The sequence below is a fragment of the Mesoplodon bidens genome (assembly GCF_964165515.1).
Source record: "Mesoplodon bidens genome assembly, chromosome: 19".
Lineage (NCBI taxonomy): Eukaryota > Metazoa > Chordata > Mammalia > Artiodactyla > Ziphiidae > Mesoplodon > Mesoplodon bidens.
This window is the reverse complement of record NC_138179.1, coordinates 40,988,427-41,010,391: the sequence shown is the minus strand read 5'-3', so window position 1 is coordinate 41,010,391 and position 21,965 is coordinate 40,988,427. Positions and strand designations below refer to the sequence as shown.

General features: G+C 45.3%; 1 protein-coding gene across 4 annotated transcripts in view; it reads right to left on the bottom strand.

Annotated features, from left to right (window-relative positions):
• Positions 1 to 21,965, bottom strand: part of TNRC6C (trinucleotide repeat containing adaptor 6C) — a 129,942-nt gene that overhangs the window by 42,990 nt on the left and 64,987 nt on the right. For all 4 annotated transcript variants that reach the window (XM_081220369.1, XM_081220371.1, XM_081220370.1 and 1 more), the window contains exons 4-5: positions 14,849 to 15,175; positions 1,044 to 3,647 (exon numbers count right to left, since the gene is read on the bottom strand). In XM_081220369.1, the coding sequence (XP_081076495.1) occupies positions 1,044 to 3,647; positions 14,849 to 15,175 (2,931 nt within the window). The remainder of the gene's footprint in view (positions 1 to 1,043; positions 3,648 to 14,848; positions 15,176 to 21,965) is intronic.

Here is a 21,965-nt window from a genome sequence, read left to right as displayed (position 1 = left end):
TGATGAAACCTGACAAAGTTCGGGGGTGAAAGGAACCGTCTCTGGAGATTCTCCCTTAATCTCATTGCTAGATTCAGAGTTTACTGTGAAGACAAGTTATCCACCAAATGTTTTAGTAATTAATAGTCTGTGTCTGCAAACTGATTTTTAAGTGCCCCAGAATATTCCTCTCTCTCAGCACAAGATAATCGGGCTGTATTTCAGGATCTGCTTTCACTTCCTCAGAAACATAAGTAAGGGCTACGCTTGCAGGTCGGGCTCAGACGTACCCCAGGCCTCCGGGCAGAGCTGAGGAGGAGGCTCTGCTCCAAGCCAGCTGACACCACTTTACACCCTACGCCGCCAGTGAGAGCTCCTGAGTCTGAGAAGGACTGGGAAGGGCAGCTTACCGTCTCTGATCAGAAGGCAGGCATGGGGTATTTCTCTAGATTATTACTGTACTGTGTCCCAGCTCCAGAATGGGTTTGAACCTCCAGACCAATGACACTAGCAATCTCTGAGATTGGTATCCCCCAGTCCCCAGGCTCCCGGGTAATTCTAACGAAAGCCCTCTGGTGTTGAGAACCAGTGGTCTATCTCATAAGGAAGTGAAGACTTGGGACCTCCCTGGCGGTCCAACGGTTAACACTCTGAGCTTCCACTGCAGGGCGCACGGGTTTGATCCCTGGTCGGAGAACTAATATCCCGCATGCCGTGCAGCAAGGCCAAAAAAAAAAACCAACAAAAAACTAAAAAGACTTTGTAATAAGTAAACACAAACTAACATAATGGTCCCCAATCTTTCCGAAGAGGATGTATTTCTTCTTTCCTCTCCTTTCTTTTGAAGGTGCTTAATGTTTTTTTCTTGAATCAAAAGCTATCAGAGAATGCTACTTAACTTTCTTCTCTTTGGGTAACATTCAGTACAATATTGTAAGGTGAGGGGCACTAGAATCAGTTTAATGTTATTTGCTACAAAAACACTAGTCGAGTATGTGTGCAAATGTAATGAGAATAAACCTTTTTCCTTTGCCTCTAAAGGAACACACAGCCCCCTCACGTACCTGGACCGAGCAGTGGCGATCGGTTCAGCTGGGCGCTGGCCTGGTGCGTCGGGGGTGCCTCGGCCACGTTTGCGTTGGTGCTCGCGGTGGTGGTGCTGGTGCTGGTGGTGGTGCTGACCGAGGCACTGCTCTGGATGCCCGGGTTGTTTCTGTCCCACATGTTTACAGTTTTATTGTTGTAGTTGCTCGGGTCGCCCCAAGCTGAGGTACCGTCATCAATTTCCATTTTGCGTCGAATAGATGGCGGGGAAGGTTCCTCCCAGCCCGTGGCCTCACTGCTGTCCTTCTGTTTGACAGGGACCGGCCCCCCAATCCACCCTGTTCCTGTCTGTTTAACGGAAGTGGCTCCTCCCCAGTTACTCGCGCTGCTGTCTTGGGGTTTGCTCGCCCAGTTCTGTTGGGGGCCGGGCTTTAAAGACTCTCCCCAGCTTGTCCCTGGATTCACCTTTGCATTTGTGCCATTGCCCCAGCCACTGGTCCCAGACCTTGGAGCCTCATTCCAACCAGACCCTGATCGATTACTGTCAGCATCCCATCCAGAGCCATTTTTTTTCCCATCCCCCAAGTGTCCAAGGACAGAAGACGAGTCTGCCCAATCTCCCCCTCCTGTGCTCCAGGCTGGATTCGATTTGTGTCCATCTCCCCAGTTCTGAGATCTGGGTTTTTGAGGCTCACCCCAGGTGGGCGACTTGTCCTCCTGATTTATGGTCCCACTCCAAGCGTGGCCACTCTTGGCCGCAGCAGCATTGTTAACAGCAGTAGAGCTTATCGTGTCCCCCCAAACCCCGGGGCCATTTGGCGCTTTGCTGCTGCTGTCTCCCCAACCTGTGTTTGCTGGCGCAGCAGCAGGTGGTGAGCTGACCCACCCCGATACTGAAGAGGTATTTGTACTGTTCATGATGGACCCATCGTTCTTCCCCCCTGAGTTTGAAGGCTGAGTAGCTGCACAACCCCAGGCCTCTGTCCCATTGTCATTCTTTCTCTCAGACCTTGGGGATTCTTCAAATTCCCAGGCAGTGTTTTGCTTTACTGGAGTCTGTCCCCAACCAGTATTAGACAGAACTCTTGGGTCAAGATCGTTCCTTGGCAATTGGATGTGCCCTTGGTCTAGAATCCCTTTGTCTCGCCTTCGGCCTTCTGTTCCTTCCCTCCCAGCGCTTCCTTCGTTGTGGCTGCCAGAACCGTCGCTGCCTCCTTCACTTGCTGTCGTTCCAGAAGATGCAGCTTTGGCCCAAGAGTTCGTGTGTTCGCTGCCAGGCTGCGTGCCAGGATTCTGGCTGCCGACACTGGGACCCTCCCACCCTGTTGATCCTTTCCCATTGATGTCGCTACTGGAATGCTGGTTTGGGGGCTTTCCCCAGTCCCCATTCACCCCGTTAGAGGGGCTTCGGCTGGGGTGGCCCCAAGCTCCCGAATGGAGGTTACCGACGCCATGGTTGCCACTGCCCCGCCCCCAGGCGAGGATGCCAGGACCGGCAGGAGGTCCCGAATCCCACGCGTTCCCTCCGTTTCCCTCCTTGTGCATAGCACTGCTGGAGCCATTCTGCTTAGCACTTGATGCTGAGTTCACAGTGTCGCCATTCCCCTGATTGAACCCAGAATTGCTATTTCCTGTGGCAGGGTTACCTGGGGACAGTCCCCACACAGAACTGCTGATTCCTTCGCTGCCACCCCCACTGACTTGAGAAACTGATGATCCGTTAGCACCAGGAAGGCCTTGCAGGTGGGGCGGGATGATGGCCCCCATACCAACAGCCATGCCCCAGTTTGGCAGTCCATTTGTCTGCACTGCATTGATAGGGTTTGGTGAAGAGTTCAGGGGGTTAGTGTTATTTGGTCCATCAGTGTTAAGGTTCTGAGGTTGTACGCTGAAAGACACATTCTGAGAAGTGGACGTTTGTGGTTCTGTGCTCTCTTGCGGCAGCAAGTTTCCCCAAGCACCTAAAGTGCCCGCTGGGTTCCCATTCTGGTTGCCCATGTTTTGACCTATGGCACTGACTGGACTGCAAATACTGGAAGGGTTGCCTGTCGTTACAGTTCCTTCATGTCCAAGTACAGGCCAGGCAGCTGGGTTGGCATTGGGGTTAAGGTTAAGATTAATGCCAGCATTGGAGTTGGAAGCACCCCAGCAATTCTGACTTCTCCCATCTCCGATCATGTTGTCCATCTTTCCATCCCCACCACTGAGGGAGCAGTGAGCCAGGCCGGAGCTGGAGCCCGCAGCTACGCCCCACACTCTGGCTGCGTTTCCATTACCGTTTGCTCCCCCCGCCCCAAGGGCACTCTGATTAGAAGGGCTTTGGACGAGTGCGCCGTTGGTGCCATTATTGCCGTTCGTCTTCTTGGCATGTCCAGTGAAGCTGCCCTGGGCACTCCCTGTAGCCATGCTACTGTTCTCTGAGCCACAGCTGGAGGTACAGTCAGTGTCTGTCGTACATTCTGAGGCAGATTCAGCCTCTGTTCCCGTGATGGAAGGCCACGCCTCCTTATCGGTTCTGTCTATTATCACTTTATCCCAGCTGCCGTTGGCTTCGCTTCTGTAAGTGGGCTGCTGTCCCCAGTGGGAACTTTCATAATGCTCTGCCAGCCCGCTATGGCTGATTTCTGAAAAAGATGAAACAAGTTCAAAGTTAGATTTTCCTCTCACTTATCAGTGAATCAACTGTTAAAACTAGTCTCTGGGGGAAGCTCTTTATTTCGAGTTTTCAATTCTGAATGACAAATACTTAAAAATGACTTCAAGAAAAAAGTTATTTGTCTTCTAAGTAGCTCCCATTCAAAAAAGAGTGAATGCTTCTAAAATTACTTTAATTCTTACCACTACACCATACTATTGAGAAGATTCACAATGCACATTAGCACAGGAGCATCTCTGAAAGCATTTATAGTAAAGAAAGTGGCTTGGGCTTCCCTGGTGGCGCAGTGGTTGACAGTTCACCTGCCGATGCAGGGGACACGGGTTCGTGCCCCGGTCCGGGAAGATCCCACATGCCGCAGAGCGGCTGGGCCCGTGAGCCATGGCTGCTGAGCCTGCGCATCCGGAGCCTGTGCTCTGCAAGGGGAGAGGCCACAACAGTGAGAGGCCCGCCTACCGCAAAAAAAAAAAAAAAAAAAAAACACAAAAGAATGCTTCTAAAATTACTTTAATTCTTACCACTACACCATACTATTGAGAAGATTCACAATGCACATTAGCACAGGAGCATCTCTGAAAGCATTTATAGTAAAGAAAGTGGCTTGGGCTTCCCTGGTGGCGCAGTGGTTGACAGTTCACCTGCCGATGCAGGGGACACGGGTTCGTGCCCCGGTCCGGGAAGATCCCACATGCCGCAGAGCGGCTGGGCCCGTGAGCCATGGCCGCTGAGCTTGCGTGTCCGGAGCCTGTGCTCCGCAACGGGAGAGGCCACAACAGTGAGAGGCCCGCGTACCGCAAAAAAAAAAAAAAAAAAAAAAAAAAGAAAGTGGCTTAACTGGAAGCAGTTTGGAATCTATGCGACTGTGCAACACCTGTGAATACTCAGCTTCTGGGAAACGCTGGCTACAACACTGAAGCTCACATGGATGCTGAGTGCAATTTGCAGTTCTTTTCAAGACTTCTGATGAGTCACAGTATTAGATAGAAGTTACACAGCTCATTTGGTAGAAAAGAATTGTAAATGCCCCACAGAATCATATAACAGAACCGATATTTTGGGGGTGCGGGATGGAGGGAGAGAGAGAGAAGTGATCTCTCATGTTATCAAGGGCTCAAGAGTTAGAACGATTTGATTACATTTATACTACTTTATCTGTTATTACCAGTGATTATGGTTTATCCTGGTTTCCTGTGCATTAATAAAACATATTCTCAGCCCTATATCTGGTAGCTTCTTGGATCTCTATGGATTTCTTCTACATTTGCTTTCTACTTCCTTAATTTAGTCTTTTCTTTGGAGATCCCCAGAATAACTTTATACGATATCTTTATAGTATTTATATCTTTTCACTCTTATGATCCTTTTAAAGAATCTAGTATTTGGTATCTGTATTTTACCTCCTTTAATTTCCTAATTTTTTGAGTATTTCTAACATTGCAATCAAACTTATATTCCAACGAATTTTCCAACAGACTTTATTTGAAGTATGCATCACTCAAGACCTCACACAGTTTAGAAATCGTTGACAGTTTCTTTAAATAGTACGATATACAGATAACTACAATTAAATATTTCTTCTCTTTTAGAACACTTTCATTATTATGTTCTCTGCAAATTAATTTCAACAAGAAAAATCTTACTCATGGACAGTACAGCTGGGTTCCCCCCCCAATCTCTTTTATAGTTTGATGGAGCTAAAAGAAAAGAGGAAGTATTCAAAGAATTATCACCATCACTAGAAAGAACATACTAACTTCAACCTTAAAAAAAAACCCAAAACAAATGACTTTTGTTGCCTGATTTAAAAGGAATGTAATGAATTTAGAATGATGGTCTAGGTGATTCTAAAGTAGGCAGGTAGGGACTTCCCTGGCAGTCCAGTGGTTAAGGTTCCATGTTCGCAGTGCCGGGGGCACGGGTTCAATCCCTGGTAGGGGAACTAAGATCCCATATGCTGCATGGCATGGTCAAAAAAAAAAAAAAAAAAATCAACTGTGTCACTTGTAAGAGGTTTTTATTCTTCTTTAAAAAATTTTTTTGGCAGCATTGGGTCTTCATTGCTGCGCACAGGCTTTCTCTAGTTGCGGCAAGTGTGGGCTTCTCACTGCGGTGGCTTCTCTTGCTGCAGAGCACGGGCTCTAGGCACGTGGGCTTCAGTAGTTGTGGCGCATGGGCTTAGTTGCTCCGAGGCATGTGGGATCTTCCCAGACCAGGGCTCAAACCTGTGTCCCCTGCATTGGTAGGCAGATTCTTAACCACTGCACAACCTGGGAAATCCGAGGCTTTTGTTCTTAAGAAAATAAAGAAGTAAATATTACAAAAAAAAAAAAGGTACGCAGGTAATTCCAGGTGAAAACTACAAAGGGAAAATGAAGATAGGCAACAGAAAACTTTAAGTATCTAAATTACCATAAAACAACGAAGTTCCTTATTGCCAAATATTGATATTAGGGGTTGGCTCTGCTACCCTGGTTTATGACAATTTCCTCTGTTGGTTTTGCCTATAGTATAAAAACTAGCTTATGTAATAACCAATTTAAAGAGATCAACAAGGGCTTCCCTGGTGGCCCTCAAAATAAAGAGATCAATGAGCCACTCATCACTTAACACTGAAAATAAGACCAAATTAAAAAACAGAGATTATCCCTAAATGCCCATTGACAGATGAATGGATAAAGGTGTGGTACATATATACAATGGAATATTACTCAGCCATAAAAAGGAACGAAATTGGGTCACTTGTAGAGACGTGGATGGACCTAGAGAAAAGGCTAACCTTGGAATTAAGGAGATAATCCTGTGAGAAAAAGGATTTTTTTCATTCACGTAAATTTTAAAAATCCCAAATTTCATGAAAAATATTAGTCATTAGGTAAAAGAAATACACATCCATGAAGGTGTATCAAGGGTATGTAGCGGCGCTGTGCAGCCTGGGCTCTTTCTAACAAGTGTGTCTGTCTTCTGAAGGGATGACCCCCACAGTGATCAAGTTCCACTGCTCAGTCCTTCCTTGGGGTGGAGAGGAAGAGCTCAAGGGCAGCAGAGCCAGTTCAGCACCAGCGAGGCAGTGCTGGCAGGAGCCCCAGCACCCGAGACGACAGAGGGCAGGATGAAGTCTCGCCTGTGCATTTACACACTGGAGTCTCTAGGACACTTTCACTTACTACGACTGGATTCTCCTATGAGAATCTAGGAGAATTTCTAACTGTCTCCCCGAGACCCATTCCTGCTCCTCTCCAGTCTCTTCTCAGTAATGCACCAAATAGTCTTTCCAAATGCACCTCCAGCATATCATGAATGCCTACTCACACACTTCCAAAGGTCTTCACATCAAAACTATGAGGTATCACCTCACACTGGTCAGAATGGCCATCACTAAAAAGTCTACAAATAATAATTGCTGGAGAGAAGAAAACCCTCTTACACTGTTGGTGGGAATGTAAATTGGCGCAGCCACTATGGAGAACAGTACGGATATTCCCTAAAAAACTAAAAACAGAGTTACCATATGATCCAGCAATACCAATCCTGGGCATATAGCCAGACAAAACTATAACTGGAAAAGATACATGCACCCCTATGTTCATGACAGCACTATTAGAATAGCCAAGACATGGCAGCAACCTAAATGTCCACTGACAGAGAAAGAAGATATCATATGATATCACTTGTATGTGGAGTCTAAAAAAGTTATACAAATGAACTTATTTACAAAACATAAACAGACTCACAGACATAGAAAACAAACTTAAGGTGACCAAAGGGGAGGGGGGGAGGGATAAATTGGGAGTTTGGGATTAACAGATACACACTATTATATATAAAATAGATAAATAACAGGGACCTACTGTAGAGCACAGGGAACTATATTAAACTATAATAGGGAACACTGGAGTAAGAGCAGTTCTGGGAAGGAAAGAAGAAAGGGAGATGATGGATTAAGATCCAGACATATTGAGTCTGGGGTGCTTGCAAGACCTCTGAGCGGATCCGTCCACAGTCCTGGGAGAAGCAAGTCAGAAGCTCAGACGTTAACGTGCAGTTCATCAGCAGTCCCTCCGTGTGGACTCACGCATCCTTGCAGGTGCTTCATCCAGCTCCTTAAAAGGCCATTAGCACCACTCTTCTCCCCTCTTCACTCCCCTCCGTCACCTGCTTCAGTAGCTGGATCAAGTGGGGGCTACGTCCAACAAGCACTGGGGAATCTATGTGTTGTCATCCACTCAACAGGACACTTTTCTCCAAGGTGAGAAAATGTGTCTGCAAGTGGTGCACACCAGGAGACCAGTGCTCCTAACTCAAAGGTGAGCTAAGTGTTCTGGAACGCAGTACAGATGGTGGGAAAGGAGACGAGAGAGAGAAGGCTAGAGGAGAGGAGATAAAAGAGGGAAGGAGGGGAAAGCATGAGACGAAATGTCCCCCTGGGAATTCCCCGACAATCCAGTGGTTAGGACTCGGTGCTTTCACTGCTGTGGCCCTGCGCTTAATCCTTGGGCAGGGAGCTAAGATCACTCAAGCTGTGTGGTGTGGGGAAAAAAAAAAAAGGAAGGAAGGGACACAAAAAGAAATGTCCCCCAAACACCAAGGGAGTTTTACTGAACGGGTACTTACACCTGTGTTTTGGCACGGAAGGTATAAAGGACAGGGGGTCACTGCTACTAAAGGAACCTAAAGGAGAAGCTCAATTCTCACCAGTGCACGGAACAGCTCAAGTCCATTTTCAGGTGAGGACTTCTGTCCTAAGCTTGCAAAGACGGCCACCCTTACATAAGGAACTATTTGGAGGGGCTTAAAGTGAGGCTAACAAGTTATTTGCTACATACATTTATATGTGTTATTACCATGTAAGCCACTAAAAATATTTTTCTACTTAAAATGTTTTTAGTTGTAATGGAAACAGTGGATAAGGAAACAAAACGAAAGAGACAAATATTACGATGTCTTTCATTGTAATTAAAACTTCAAGAACACCAAAATGATATACGGATTTTTCCAAGACAATACCACTTTTGGGGGTGTTAATAGGGTCAAAATGAACATTAAATACATTAAAAACCAAAAAGTTAAGGCTAAATGGTAAAAATTACTCTATGTCGTGGTTCTACAATTTGATTTTTGGCCTTACTCCTTAGTGTTCCCAGTTCTGGTACATTAAAGAAAGCTCTTAGCCCCAGGAGCTTTCTTTACAGGGTCCTCTCTTCCTACAGTTTGGGGCCCCGTACAGAGCCTGTTCCTGTGTGACTCTAGTCACAGTGTTCTCCGATGACAGTTCCCTGAGACACTCACATTCTGCTGAACATGCATGTTCAACAGCCCTACTGATGAGCTTACAAATACTGCACAGATGAACAAGACCTAGTCTCCCCTCAAAGAACTTTCTGTGCTGAGACAGGCACGATGCACAAAAGTGCCACTCCTCGCTCTAGTTTTTTATTTTCCTTCTTTCACTTTATCTTGTTTTCTCATTTTTTCCTTCTCAAAAAGTTTTAAAATGGGAATCAACTGTGTCCTATGTACTTAAATATAAAAAAAAAAATAGTTTGGGGACTTCCCTGGCAGTCCAGTGGTTAAGACTTGGAACTCTCAATGCAGAGGGTGCCGGTTTGATCCCTGGTTGGGGAACTAAGATACCATATCCTGTACAGCCAAAAAAAAAAACAAAAAAACCCACAAACCTTTGAACACATAAATGCATTTAAAAGCTGGAAAGGGCTTGAAAACTAAAAAGCAGAAAGTTATGATTTTAATGTAATATTTATGATTTTCAAATATAGACTTAAGTTGATTTGAAAATACCACTCACCGTCTTCTTAGTGCAGTGGTAAAAACCAAACAACAGAAAACAAAGAGCAGAACCTATTTCCCGAAACACAAAGGAGTTAAACCTAAAGCCACTTCAGAGAAGTTAGGCTTTCCCCACTCCCCACCATCCTTTCCCCACTTAGACTCCTTTAAAGTCTTCTGTGGGTACCTGAGGAGCACAGTTTGATTAGTTCTGCTCTGCGGAGTCCCTAAAGTCTGTCCTCTCTTGCCGCTCATCGACATCACCAACATCACCATCACATCAACAGCATTATCACTCCCACCACCACCACCACCACCACCATCACCAGTAGCAGCAGCAATACCCCCCCCAACCACCACATATCCTGACACTAGAATTTATCCTCCAAATGAAAACGTGTTACAGTTTTAAGGCTACTGCTCTCTTTATGTTTAAAGCACACCATTCTTCTTGGGAGAATTTATGACTCAAAAGTATCTGAATAACATGATTTTCATAAACCAAAGTCTCCTGACTGTGCTATCAATCCAAAGCTCCATCCTTGAGTTATAGTCTAGAGACTCCGTGAAAGAAAGTTGTGAAATGACTGACTTCTGGGAACAGGCATTGTGGAATGAATGAAAGCTCTAAAATAAACCAAGACTGAATTCTCTTGTAGGTTATTCTCAACTCTCCAGTATAAGCCCAGGAACTGTTAAAGGCTAAAATGCATGCATCTGTTATGCAGCAAGTTTGAGAGGGCTTATAAATAAGTCTTCCTATCCCTAAGACATCACATATTTCATAGCACTTTGAAGTTCTAAGTATTTCCACACACATTAAATTAACTGAAACTTACAAATTACATCTGTTTTACAGATGGGGAAACAGAGGCTCAGAGGCCAGATTTGGAAAAGGTGTTATAACCAATAACCAGTAAGGACTGAACAGAATGCCTATCTTCAGGATAAAATTCTAGTGTTCCTTCCATTACAACATTCTATCACCAAATGTTAAATTCACTTTTTTCCTGCTGTTTGAATGGTTTACACGTTCTAAAAATAGGTGTCTCTATAAAAATGTAAGTAACATAAACAGTCTTAAGTGATTAAAAAGGATCACACGATAGCATGGTTTAAAGAAAAAAGCTTTCTTCTCTTTTTAAATCCCAAAATTTTACCATGTAAAGATAAAAATTTCAAGAAAAAGTATTTAACAAAGAGCTTCCTAAAGCTACAGTAAGCGAACTTTTAATTAGGTATCAAATTAATCAGATAAGGAAGTGTGGACAAGATTTACTCAGAAGTGGCGGCATGCTTAATTATTGCTAACACTGACAAACAGTACGTAGTCCATGCTTTCTCACCGCAGTCCTTTTAACCGAAATGACAGAATAATAAATTATAAAGTCATTCCAAATGCCTTCCATAGTTGAAAACACATGAGTGCTATGCTTACTGATAAAACACAGTCCTCGGTTTCAAGGGGCGGGATCAACGTAACCACCGTTTTCAGCTTTGGAGAACCGAAGCCACCTCCCCCTCCACTGCCTTGAGTGTGCGTAAAAGTCTTGTGGAGAAAGTGCTCTGAGTTCAGAATTCCGTCACCGGACAGACTCCGAGACATCTCCTCCGTCAACTTCTATCAATGGAAGGAATTATGAAATGCAGAACCGAGTGAAAGGTTTACTGAAAACAATAATGAAAGTGTCCAAAAGAAAACGCTTATTGCCTTTTCTTCAAAACGGCAGGAAAACGAGGCTGCTTCCTCCGGGGTCAGACCCTGTGAGAAGCCCTGCCGAGCGGGGCGGCCGCGGGGGCGGTGGCGCGGGGCCCAGAGCAACTCCGCGCGCAGCGGCGGGGACGCCATCTTACGCGTCGTCTGCGCGCCCCTCGCGCCCCGTCCGAGGCCCGGGAGAAGCAGCTGCTGTCTGCTCCGTCTCGGCTCTGTTTCTGCGGCTCGGCGGGCCGCGGGGGCTAAAGTACCTGCGGAGAGGGGCCGCCCACCCCCTGGAGACGCTACCTTGCGCGCCTAACGCCCGGGCGCCCGCATCTAGGGCGGCACGGGTTCCCAGCTCCACCCTGTCGCAGCGCGCCCCGGGCCGCCGGCTGTCGTCACCGGGAGGCTCCGTGCTGGCTGCGGCCCGGCGACCTGCAGGCGCCCGCGGGGCAGGAGCTGGCGTTGCCCTTCCCTTCCCGGGAGGGAGCCGATCACCCCCTCCAGCGGGAGGGGCAGGGGGAGGCATGAGGACATGAAAGCTTTATCTAATCGCAGCTGACACTAAACCGATCTTCCTGCCTCTTAAAATTCGTTCTATTGTCACAACCATTTTCACTTCAGGACCCAGTTACAGCAGCACCAGAGCCACTTTTCCTCTGTTTTTTGAAAGTCTGCCAAAAGAGTAAGGGCGCGTTGCCCACTGGCTGCATGCAAATAAACCGCTGCCCTTTCCTACTCCTTTGTGTTCCGTTCCTTCCTCTTTCCCGCTTTTCCTGAACACCCACTAAACGTTCGGCATACCAACACTAGCTATAATTTTCTAAATGAGCCCCATATGTAAATTGGCACGTGTCCAACTTCTTACTTTCCTGCTTCTATCTACAAAAGATCTAAGTAGCAAACACTACCACGTATTAATCAAAGCCTCAGTTTATGAATGTACAAAGTAGCCAGCAAAACAATACATTGTTCTGCCTTAAGCGCAGCGAGAAAGAGTTTTTTCTTCTTTAAAAAAGATAAAAGCTCTCAAGTGTTTCAAGCTGGAGTTATACTGCAGGTTGGCAAAAACATAGTCTGAATAGAAAATAACATTTTTCTGGAAGCTTAATAGGGTGAATCACTACACTTACATACGACTATATACACTTATCAGTTAAAATTTTTGCCAGTCGGCTAAATGACAAGGTCACACAGGGGTCGTGGGTCTTGAAAACGAATTGGACCTGTCTCTTGACCACGCTGCCACACTGCCTCCATGCCCGGGGACGCCCACCTAGGTCCCTGTGTTGATTCCACTAGGACACGGGATGGCGTCCCAGCAATGCTTTGCATTGACAAAATCAAGTGAGCTCTTTGGAAGCGGGTTTGAGTTGGAGATTCCAGGGAAAGGACCTTAGAAGTCTCATTTTAGGTGAGAAATGGAAGTACTGGCTGTGGCATAACCAGTGCCGGCTGCCAGGACTTCTTCAGTTCAGTTCCTTTCACTCTGCTCAACTAGTCACAGAGAGGAGGTTCAGACACTGTCCTTTTAGGATACAATACAGGTTACACAGTATACAGTGCGTGTGAGGCTGCATGTTGCGGACAAATGGAGTATCCTACAGCTTCAAGAGGAGCTTGAGGACAGAAATACTCAAGGGGCTTCACGGAGGGTGGGTGACTGATTTGCAGACAGAAAGGGGCAGGGCGATCAGGTGTGTGCATGTGCTGGGAAAGGCAACAAACACTGAGTGTGCCCTATTTGTGAAGCCATACGGAAACAATCCCAATCAGAACGGAAAGCAGGACCTGGGGACAGAAGGAAACATGCTGGCTGGACAAGGCTGGGAAGGGCACTGAGCCAGGCAGAGAGACGAAGACTGCATTTAGGAACTAGGAAACCAGCACAGGTTTCCGAGGGGACCTCTGAAGCTGTCATACCAGAGACTGCTGGTGAAGAGATGAAATTGCTGTAAAACAAAGACTTTTGCTTGGGAGCCAAAAAAAATCAATCATTTCTTATTTTATTAATATAAATATATAGGTTGATTCCATTTCTCAAGATGTTTTTATGTATAAAATGATGATTTAGTCTTCAATGTATATATTTTAAGAAGTACAAACAACTAGGAATAACTTTCTGGAGAAGGATATTATAATTACAGAGCCAAATATTTTATTAAAGAATATTACTTTCATATAAAATTTTACTGAATCAATTTCTTGATTACTTTCTACTTATCTAAGAAGATACCAGTAACATCTTGCACCTCTCGCATTTGGTGAGAACACTGATGCAAGACTGCCAACTAATCTTATAACAGTGAGATAAGCCCAGAAAAAAGCAGGGCTGTTACACTTCTTTTTCAGTTTTTCTATATAAGCTTCTTAAATCAATACCCCAAGCTATACAGGTCTGACTATACAGTCTTCGTCTCTGTTAAGATTGGTCAGAGAACCATATTTCAGTGTGGAAAGTAACCATATGTTTGACTATAAACTGGTTGCAGTTAAGCAGATGGGATTGTATTCAGTGAATATATGTGATCATTTCTTTTCTTCCTAGCTTTTTGCTGAAAATCACTGACCTACATCCTCTCTACCAGGAATTTAGCAGATGAAAGTAAAGACTATTTGAAGAGACATGGCAAAGCTGTCTAAAAATATTTGTTCCAAATAAAACCACAAAGTCATGGTTTTGAGAAATTCTGCTATAAATACTTCTATGTCATGCTGGAATTATTCCCCATATAAAAAGGCAGCACATGAAGGAAAACAAATATTAATATGAATTGTGACATGTTTCTTTTAAATTCTAATCTAACACAAGAAGCCTCCTTGACTCTCTAATTACAGACCTGAATTTCACTACCATCAGCAAATACGCTTTCCGTGCTAGAACCATTGCCAATTGTTAGTTAAATTACTTGAAACGTAAAGATTTAAGAAAATAAGAGATTCACGGCAGTCAAACACATGTACTTTGCTCTCTTCCAAAAATTTCCCTAAAACTCCAGTAAAGAAATTTTTAAAAGTGTAAATCCATGAGGTCAAGAAGATGGGAACAGGAGAGAGAGAAGATGAGAGATGCTGACATTCTGGAAGCTGGAAAGCAAATGAGCAAGTGGCGAGCTCTCCTGGGAGCCCAGAGAAAGTTATCGTTGAACTGCAGGCAAGGACACAACAAGCAGCAGGCGGCGCAGAGCCCCAGACACCGCAGGGGCCGAGCACGGGGAGACAGCAGGGAGGGTTGCCTCAGGATGCTTGAATAAGTTACTTAGGAACACTGCTCCCCATAAAATGCTATTACCTCCCTGCACAGAAAGTATGTGTGCAGTCATGAGATATCCTAGTAACCTGAGGGAAAAGGGTTTTATTTTGAAGTGTTCACTGCAGGGTTCTAAAGCATCTGCCTTGACAGATTTATATGTACTGACATAGACCTTTAGTTTCTGGTGAGCAACAAACTTAACTGAAGTAGCTAATGCCATCTGAAAGTGTATGATGAACAATATAAATAAGTGGGGGAACTAGAAGTAAACCTTAAAATCTAATTGAAATGAATCAAGCTATCATCTAGCTAGCTAGCTTTACTAAGTGTATAGTAAACATGGATCAAAATATGTCCATTTCTATTTCTGGGCAGCAAGTTGAAAGTAGCAAACCAGTTCTCAGATAGAAAGAATGCCGGGTTCTGTGCGGTTTACCTGGCTGGGGCTTGCTGGGGTGCGGCTGTGCTCCGGCTCCAGGCAGCGGGGGAGGGCTCAGCCCTGCAGGCCCAGCACCCTGGGTGGGGCTCACGCTGGTCAGAGACCCCGTGGGCAGTGGCTGACCTCTCTTTAACAGCTGCTTCTGTTCTTGCTGGCGGAAGCGTGGAGGCACCTCGCGAGGCAGGTAACGGGATGCAGCTGGCTGCTGGCCGCCGGCAGACGCACGTTTGCCATTGCTGCTGCTGGAGAGAGTGCTGGTGGAAGTACTGGTACTGGTCCCGGCAGGTTGGGGCTGGCTTGAACAGGTCTTAGTAGGTTCTGGCACTAGAAGGAACAAAAGGAAAAGACCCCAACATTTTAGTATCACCTCCTTCAACCCAAACCAAAGAAAACAAAACCAAAAACTGAGAAAGAAATGACAATGGAGGGCTTTGGAGTCGAACTGCACGAAAGCCCAGAGTTCCAGGCTTGAGACCCAGTTGTCCTATAAATGAACCTCGATCCTGAGCTGTAGCTCTCGGCCAGTTTCCTCATCTATAAGACAGGTGATCACGCTTGGCTAGAGCAGAAGCTCTTCAGCTTGAGCTGGAGTCAGGTTAAAGGCCTGATTCCTAGGCCCCACCCGGGGAATTCACTTGGTTGGAAGGGAGGGGAGACTGCAAATCTGCATTTCTGATAAGTTCCCAGGTGAGGGTGATGCCCCGGGGCCTGGGCCCACACTTTGAGAACCACCGCTCTCAGTCTGTGTTTCTCAAATTTAAGGGATCATTAGATGTCCATGAATTTATATATATATATATTTGTTTTAATTCGGAAGACAATGTAAAATATATATATATATATATATATATATATGCATTCTGGGTTATCTGAATAATTAAAGCATTTGTGGTGATGGTATCTATAGCACCACTACACTCCTCTCAGATTTATTGGAAAAGAATGCAGGTAGACTAATTTGCAAATGATGTGTTAAGTGAAAGCCAAAATGCTACCAGAGTACGCTGCATAAACAAAGGTTTCACAGCAATGTAAACAGAAAAAAGGAGCAGGAGAGTTGAGTGACAGCCCTGCTAGTCAGCATGCCAAATGCAAAAGGTGATCTGAGTGGTGACCCTGAGTGAGGAAGGGAGCACAGGCCTGTCAAGTGCCAAAGAATCTGAGCCTCAAGTTCATTTCCATCTTGAATTTTTTTTTTTTTTTTATTTTTTAAATTTATTTATTTATTTATTTATGACTGTGTTGGGTCTTCGTTTCTGCGCGAGGGCTTTCTCTAGTTGTGGCAAGCGGGGGCCACTCTTCATCACAGTGCGCACGCGGGCCTCTCACTATCGCGGCCTCTCTTGTTGCAGAGCACAGGCTCCAGACGCGCAGGCTCAGTAATTGTGGCTCACGGGCCCAGTAGCTCCGCGGCATGTGGGATCTTCCCAGACCAGGGCTCGAACCCGTGTCCTCTGCATTGGCAGGCAGACTCTCAACCACTGCGCCACCAGGGAAGCCCTCCATCTTGAATTTGAAACATTAATATCCACATTATATTATCCTGTTATTTGAAAAAAATTTTCGACTTAATTTATAAATGTCTTTGATTTCAGAGTTGAGTAAAAGCTATGTGCAAAACGAGTTATACCTAGTTCTCTGTATATCTTGTTTGTATAAGCAGCATTATAAAAACCTTTCCAGTCGACATTGTTTGCCTTTTATTATCCCTTGCGATCAGCCTGCATTTCTCACCTCCCGCAATGGGTTCTGCTGTCCACCCCGCGACCCCATTGTACACAGTCAGTATCCGCGAGGCCTCTGTCCACTGTTTTTCTGTCACCCTGCCTGGCAAACCCTCAATTCTGGATGAAGCCACTGTCATTGTCCACTCTCTCCACCCCGGACTCGGGCTGCTAAGTCTCTCAAGAAAACAGAGCCGCGCAGTTTGGCATCACTATGAACTCCTGGGCCCTAACCTCAGGACACGCTCAGTGCTTCCTGACAAGCCTATGATTTCCTGGGTCTGCCTGGTTCCACTGCTGTCAATCATTCAAAGACCTTCCACTCTCCAGTGATAATGCCTTTATCTCCCATCCCCAGAAGATAAACTGGACCTTATTCTCCAAAGAAACAAAGACCAGCAGGCAAAACCAGGTTTCTGCTCCTACAATACACGTGACACTGTTGTCTGTCCCACACTTCTGTTATTCCTATACAAGGCTAGTATTATATTTCACCAATTCCAAGACTCACATTTCTTCACATGTTAAAATCACTTGCATCGGCATGTGTCTTACCATCAACGGCACATCCCTTCCTCAGTGGCACATGAAATACTGGGGCATCTCACTGTCTATGGTGTCAGAGAGGCACCACAAGACGGCTCCTTCCACAGCTCTGGATCCTGTCTCAGGGACTTTGTGTGTCCTGGATCTTCAACTCATGACATTCTCCAGAGCAGATATAAAGGCTCAAAGTTGAAGACTGGGTCTTCGATTAATTCTTTGTTTTACAAATATTTATATTTTTTCTTCCAGGGCTTAGTAGATGGACATCGCTGAGTGTACAAGAGAAGAGAAATCCAGCCACCGAGTTCGCGTGTGGAGTGGAGGAGAGCACATTTCCAACGATAACCAGGCCAGGATGTGGCCACCCTGCAACCAGGTCCTCCTGGTCAGCACTTAGACATGCCCATACCTCTGCTCTCTCCAGACAGCGGCGCTCCTGCTCTTCTTGACCCACACCCGCCTCCTGACTTGCCTCCTTCTCCCCTCCTCCATCACACTTCTGGTCCTGCTTCCTCACCTGCTGTGTGCCTCTCAGCCAGGTCCTCTCACCCTCCTCTCCCTCCTTGTCGCTGAAACCCTATGCTCCCCTGAGCTTCCTCTGCTTGCCCTCTCAGTCGTCTGTACTGGCGGTGACTGCTGTGGCTGTCCTGAGCCTCTCTTCCTGGGCCTCCACGACACTGGAAGTCCTTTCTTGGATTTCCTCTGACCTCTCCAGCCACTCTTTTCTGCTCCCCAATGACAGGCTGCTTCTTCTGCCTCTTTAAGGTTGTGCTGCAGACACTAATCCTGGGTCATCTAATCTATGCACAACGCTTCATTTATCAACCCTGTGGTCCTGGTCTGAGACCTGGTTGGCTATTAGATACCTACATCAAAGTCTTACGGGCACCTCAAAGTCAACGCGTCCCAAACACTCATCAGCTTCTCGACTCATTCTTCTTCTGAGTCTTTCCGTTGTTCTCCTGGCAAATGGCTCCAAGTCAGAAACCCGGCTTCCATCCTTGATTACTCCCCCTATCTCCCCAAACCTACATCCAACCAACCACCAAACGTTGACATTTCTAGCTCCCAAATGTCTCCCCTAAGTAGCCCTCAAACTACTCCATCAATTTCCATTCCTTTTGCCATGACCAGAGCCTGTTTCTAATCCATCATCCACTGCGGCCAGCGTGATCTTTCTGAGATGCAGATCGCCTCCCTGGTTTAGAAGGCTTCGGGGATTCCTACGGCTCTTAGGATAAAGTCCAAGGTCCTAGCAGTTAGCTGTCCTAATGCCCAGTTTTCCAGCCCCCTCTAACTTCACGATGCTGAACTTCCTGCTTCTGGGCCATTGTGCCCCCTCTTCTGTCTAACCACCATGTATCATCAGTCCTAAAACAACATATTTCCGCATTTCAACATCTCTCAAACTGAGATGCATCTTATAATTGACGTTGTATGTATCAGTTTAAAAGGCAATGCTTTTTTTCTAAGTGGTGCATAAAATAATGCATAAAACAGAACATGGTAATTCCTAGTCATTCTTTAAATATCAAATTAAATGTCACTTCCCCTCAGAACCTTCCCTGACTCTCCTAGGCCAGTTTGGGTGTTTCCCAATGCATTCAACATTGTATGTTGCTTAGATGAACATCCATTACATCTTTTTTTTTTTTTTTAAAGAAAGTGATAAAACCTATTATAGGTTGATTTTTAACGCTTCCTTTTTTTTCTTTTTTCTTTTAATTTTTGGCCACATCGTACAGCATGTGGGATCCTAGTTCCCTGACCAGGGATCTAACCCACACTCCCTGCAGTGGAAGCACAGCATCTTAACCACTGGACCGCCAGGGAAGTCCCTATAGGTTGATTTTTAAATGTACAGGGGCCTTCAAATATATTTTTTCCTGATATTGGCCTTTAGCTAATTAAAGTAGCAGAAGTTTCTAAATATTTACCTAAATGAGTGGAAAACTTATGTCCACACACAAAAACCTCTACAGGAATGTTTACAGCAGTTTTATTCATAATTGCCCAAAACTGGAAGCAACCAAGATGTCCTTCTATACGTGAGTGGATAAACAGACCGTGGTACATCCATACAAGGGAATATTAGTGTTAAAAAGAAATGAGTTATCAATCCATAAAAAGAAATGGAGGAACATTAAATGCATTTTATTAGGTAAAAGCCAGTTTGGAAAGGCTACATGCTCTACGATTCCTATAATATAACATTCTGGAAAAGGCAGAACTACAGAGACCATAGGCACTCAGTGGTTGAGAGGGGCTTGCGGGGGAGGGGGGGAGGGAGGGAGGGAGGGAGGGATGAGCAGGCAGAGCGCAGGAGCCTTTTAGGGCGGTGACACTGTGATGCTGTGAGATTGGATACACAACATTAGGCATTTGTCAAAACCCATCAACTGTGCAACACAAAGAGTGAAGGCCCAGGTAAACTTTGGACTTCAGTTAATAATAATGTATCAAGGGCTTCCCTGGTGGCCCAGTGGTTGAGAGTCTGCCTGCCGATGCGGGGGACACGGGTTCGTGACCCAGTCCGGGAAGATCCCACATGCCGCGGAGCGGCTGGGCCCGTGAGCCATGGCCGCTGAGCCTGCGCTTCCGGAGCCTGTTGCTCCGCAATGGGAGAGGCCACAACAGTGAGAGGCCTGCGTATACTGGTTCATCAATTGTAACAAATGCACCACACCAAGGCAAGGTATTAATAATAGGAGACACTGAGGGTGGGTTGGGGGTGGAGAGATGGAATATATGGGAACTCTTTATTTTCTGCCCAGTCTTTCTGTAAACCTAAAACTGCTCTAAAAAATAAAGTCTATTAACTAAAAAGACAAAAAACGAAAAACAGAGAAGCAAATTTGATGTCTCTTTCACTTTCCATTAGGACTTTGCAAACGAAACTGAGAGCAGAGTAGAGGTACATTTGTCTGGGAAACTTAGAACCACTAAATTTATTTAAAAACATGTAATCAGCATATCAATTCACTTAACTGCACATTTTAATGTATCTGGCCCAAAGGTTTTATTCTAGACCTTGCAGTTGCTTCTTAGGAAGCTCAGAGTCTGAATGCAATTGGTTCTTTCCTTTTACTACAAAATTCCAAAGAAGCAGAAGTAGAAAAGGAGGAAGAGGAGGAGAGGGAGGAAGGAAGGAAGAGAACCATTAGCAAGTACAGAGAGCTCTGCCTGCCCTTGTTACAAAACCCTGTTTCTCTTTTGTAGTAACCGACATCGGCTGGCCAGCTACTACCAGGCAAGGCGCTTCCACCCGTCATCCTGCCTGTTCAAAGGCTGGAAACGAAGAAAACCTACCTGAACTCAAAACCTGTAGGAAACAACTGGCAAGGACTCGGAAGCAAAGAACCCACACTGAGCCTAAGAAATCACCCTGTCCTACCCTCATCCACACAGATCCCCTCGGCCCAAGTCTGCTAACCAAGATGACAGCTGCAGTCAGGACTGGTCTTCCATGACACTGCTGTTATCTTTTCAAAAGTATCAAAGGACAAATTCAGGGCTATTTTTCTTCAAAACCTTTAGAGGAAAAGGAATTCATGATACAGAAATGAAGAAATAGGGCTTCCCTGGTGGCGCAGTGGTTAAGAATCCGCCTGCCAATGCAGGGGACACGGGTTCGCGCCCTGGTCCGGAAAGATCCCACATGCCGCGGAGCAGCTAAGCCCGTGCGCCACAACTACTGGGCCTGCGCTCTAGAGCCCGCGAGCCACAACTACTGAAGCCCGCGCGCCTAGAGCCCGTGCTCCACAACAAGAGAAGCCACCACAATGAGAAGCCTGCGCACCATAATGAAAAGCAGCCCCCGCTCGCCACAACTAGACGAAGCCCGCGCGCAGCAACGAAGACCCAACGCAGCCAAAAATAAATGAATAAAATAAATTTATAAAAAAAAAAAAAAAAGAAATGAAGAAATAAATGAAATGTTATCAGTTACTAGTTTTGAATCTAAACAACCAGTTCTAAGTTATTTGATATGAAATACTCAATTTTTCTTGTGTTATCTGCCTGATGTATTATGTGTAGTCCTTTTTATATCTAAGATAGCCTCTTTTTTTAAATTTTATTTTATTTTAATGCAGCACGTTCTTATTAGTTATCTATTTTATACATATTATGTGTATATATGTCAATCCCAATCTCCCAATTCATCCCACCACCACCAGCACCCCACCCCACTTTCCCCCCTTGGTTTCCATACGTTTGTTTTCTACATCGGTCTCTATAAGATAGCCTTATTCTAAGAGTGAAAGTACTCTAGGCCAGTCTTCCCTTTCCGCGTGAATAACTGCTGATTAGGGCAGGAGCCAGCGGGTGAACTAAATGTTTCTTACATTTTTAAAAGGCAGGGAAAAAAACAATGAAGAATATGTCACAGAGACCATATATATATGGTTTACAAAGTCTAAAATACTTACTACCTGGCCCTTCACAGGAAAAGTATGACCAGCTCCTGGTGTAGGGACTAGAAACTTCTTGTACTATTAGATTAAGCATCAGACATATAAATCTCTTAGGGGAAAAATCCAAGTAATGTATGCCAAAGTCTTGTGTGGGCATTGTTTTGTTTTAATAAATAAATAAGTATAACTAACTAGTTAGTTTCATGTCTCCTCTCCAATTGTGAGGCTCACCCTCTTGATGATTACTGAACGAAGGGTAATATGATGCTATTACTCAAGAAAACAAAGGGAACACTTTAAGTTGAAGAGATTATTTGATCACTCTCTTAGAAATCCAGGTGCTTTTAATATAGCCTAGCACTGAGCTGCGAGAACAGAACGCACTTTCTGTTACACTGTCAACACAGACTGGATGTGCTGCTCACCTCT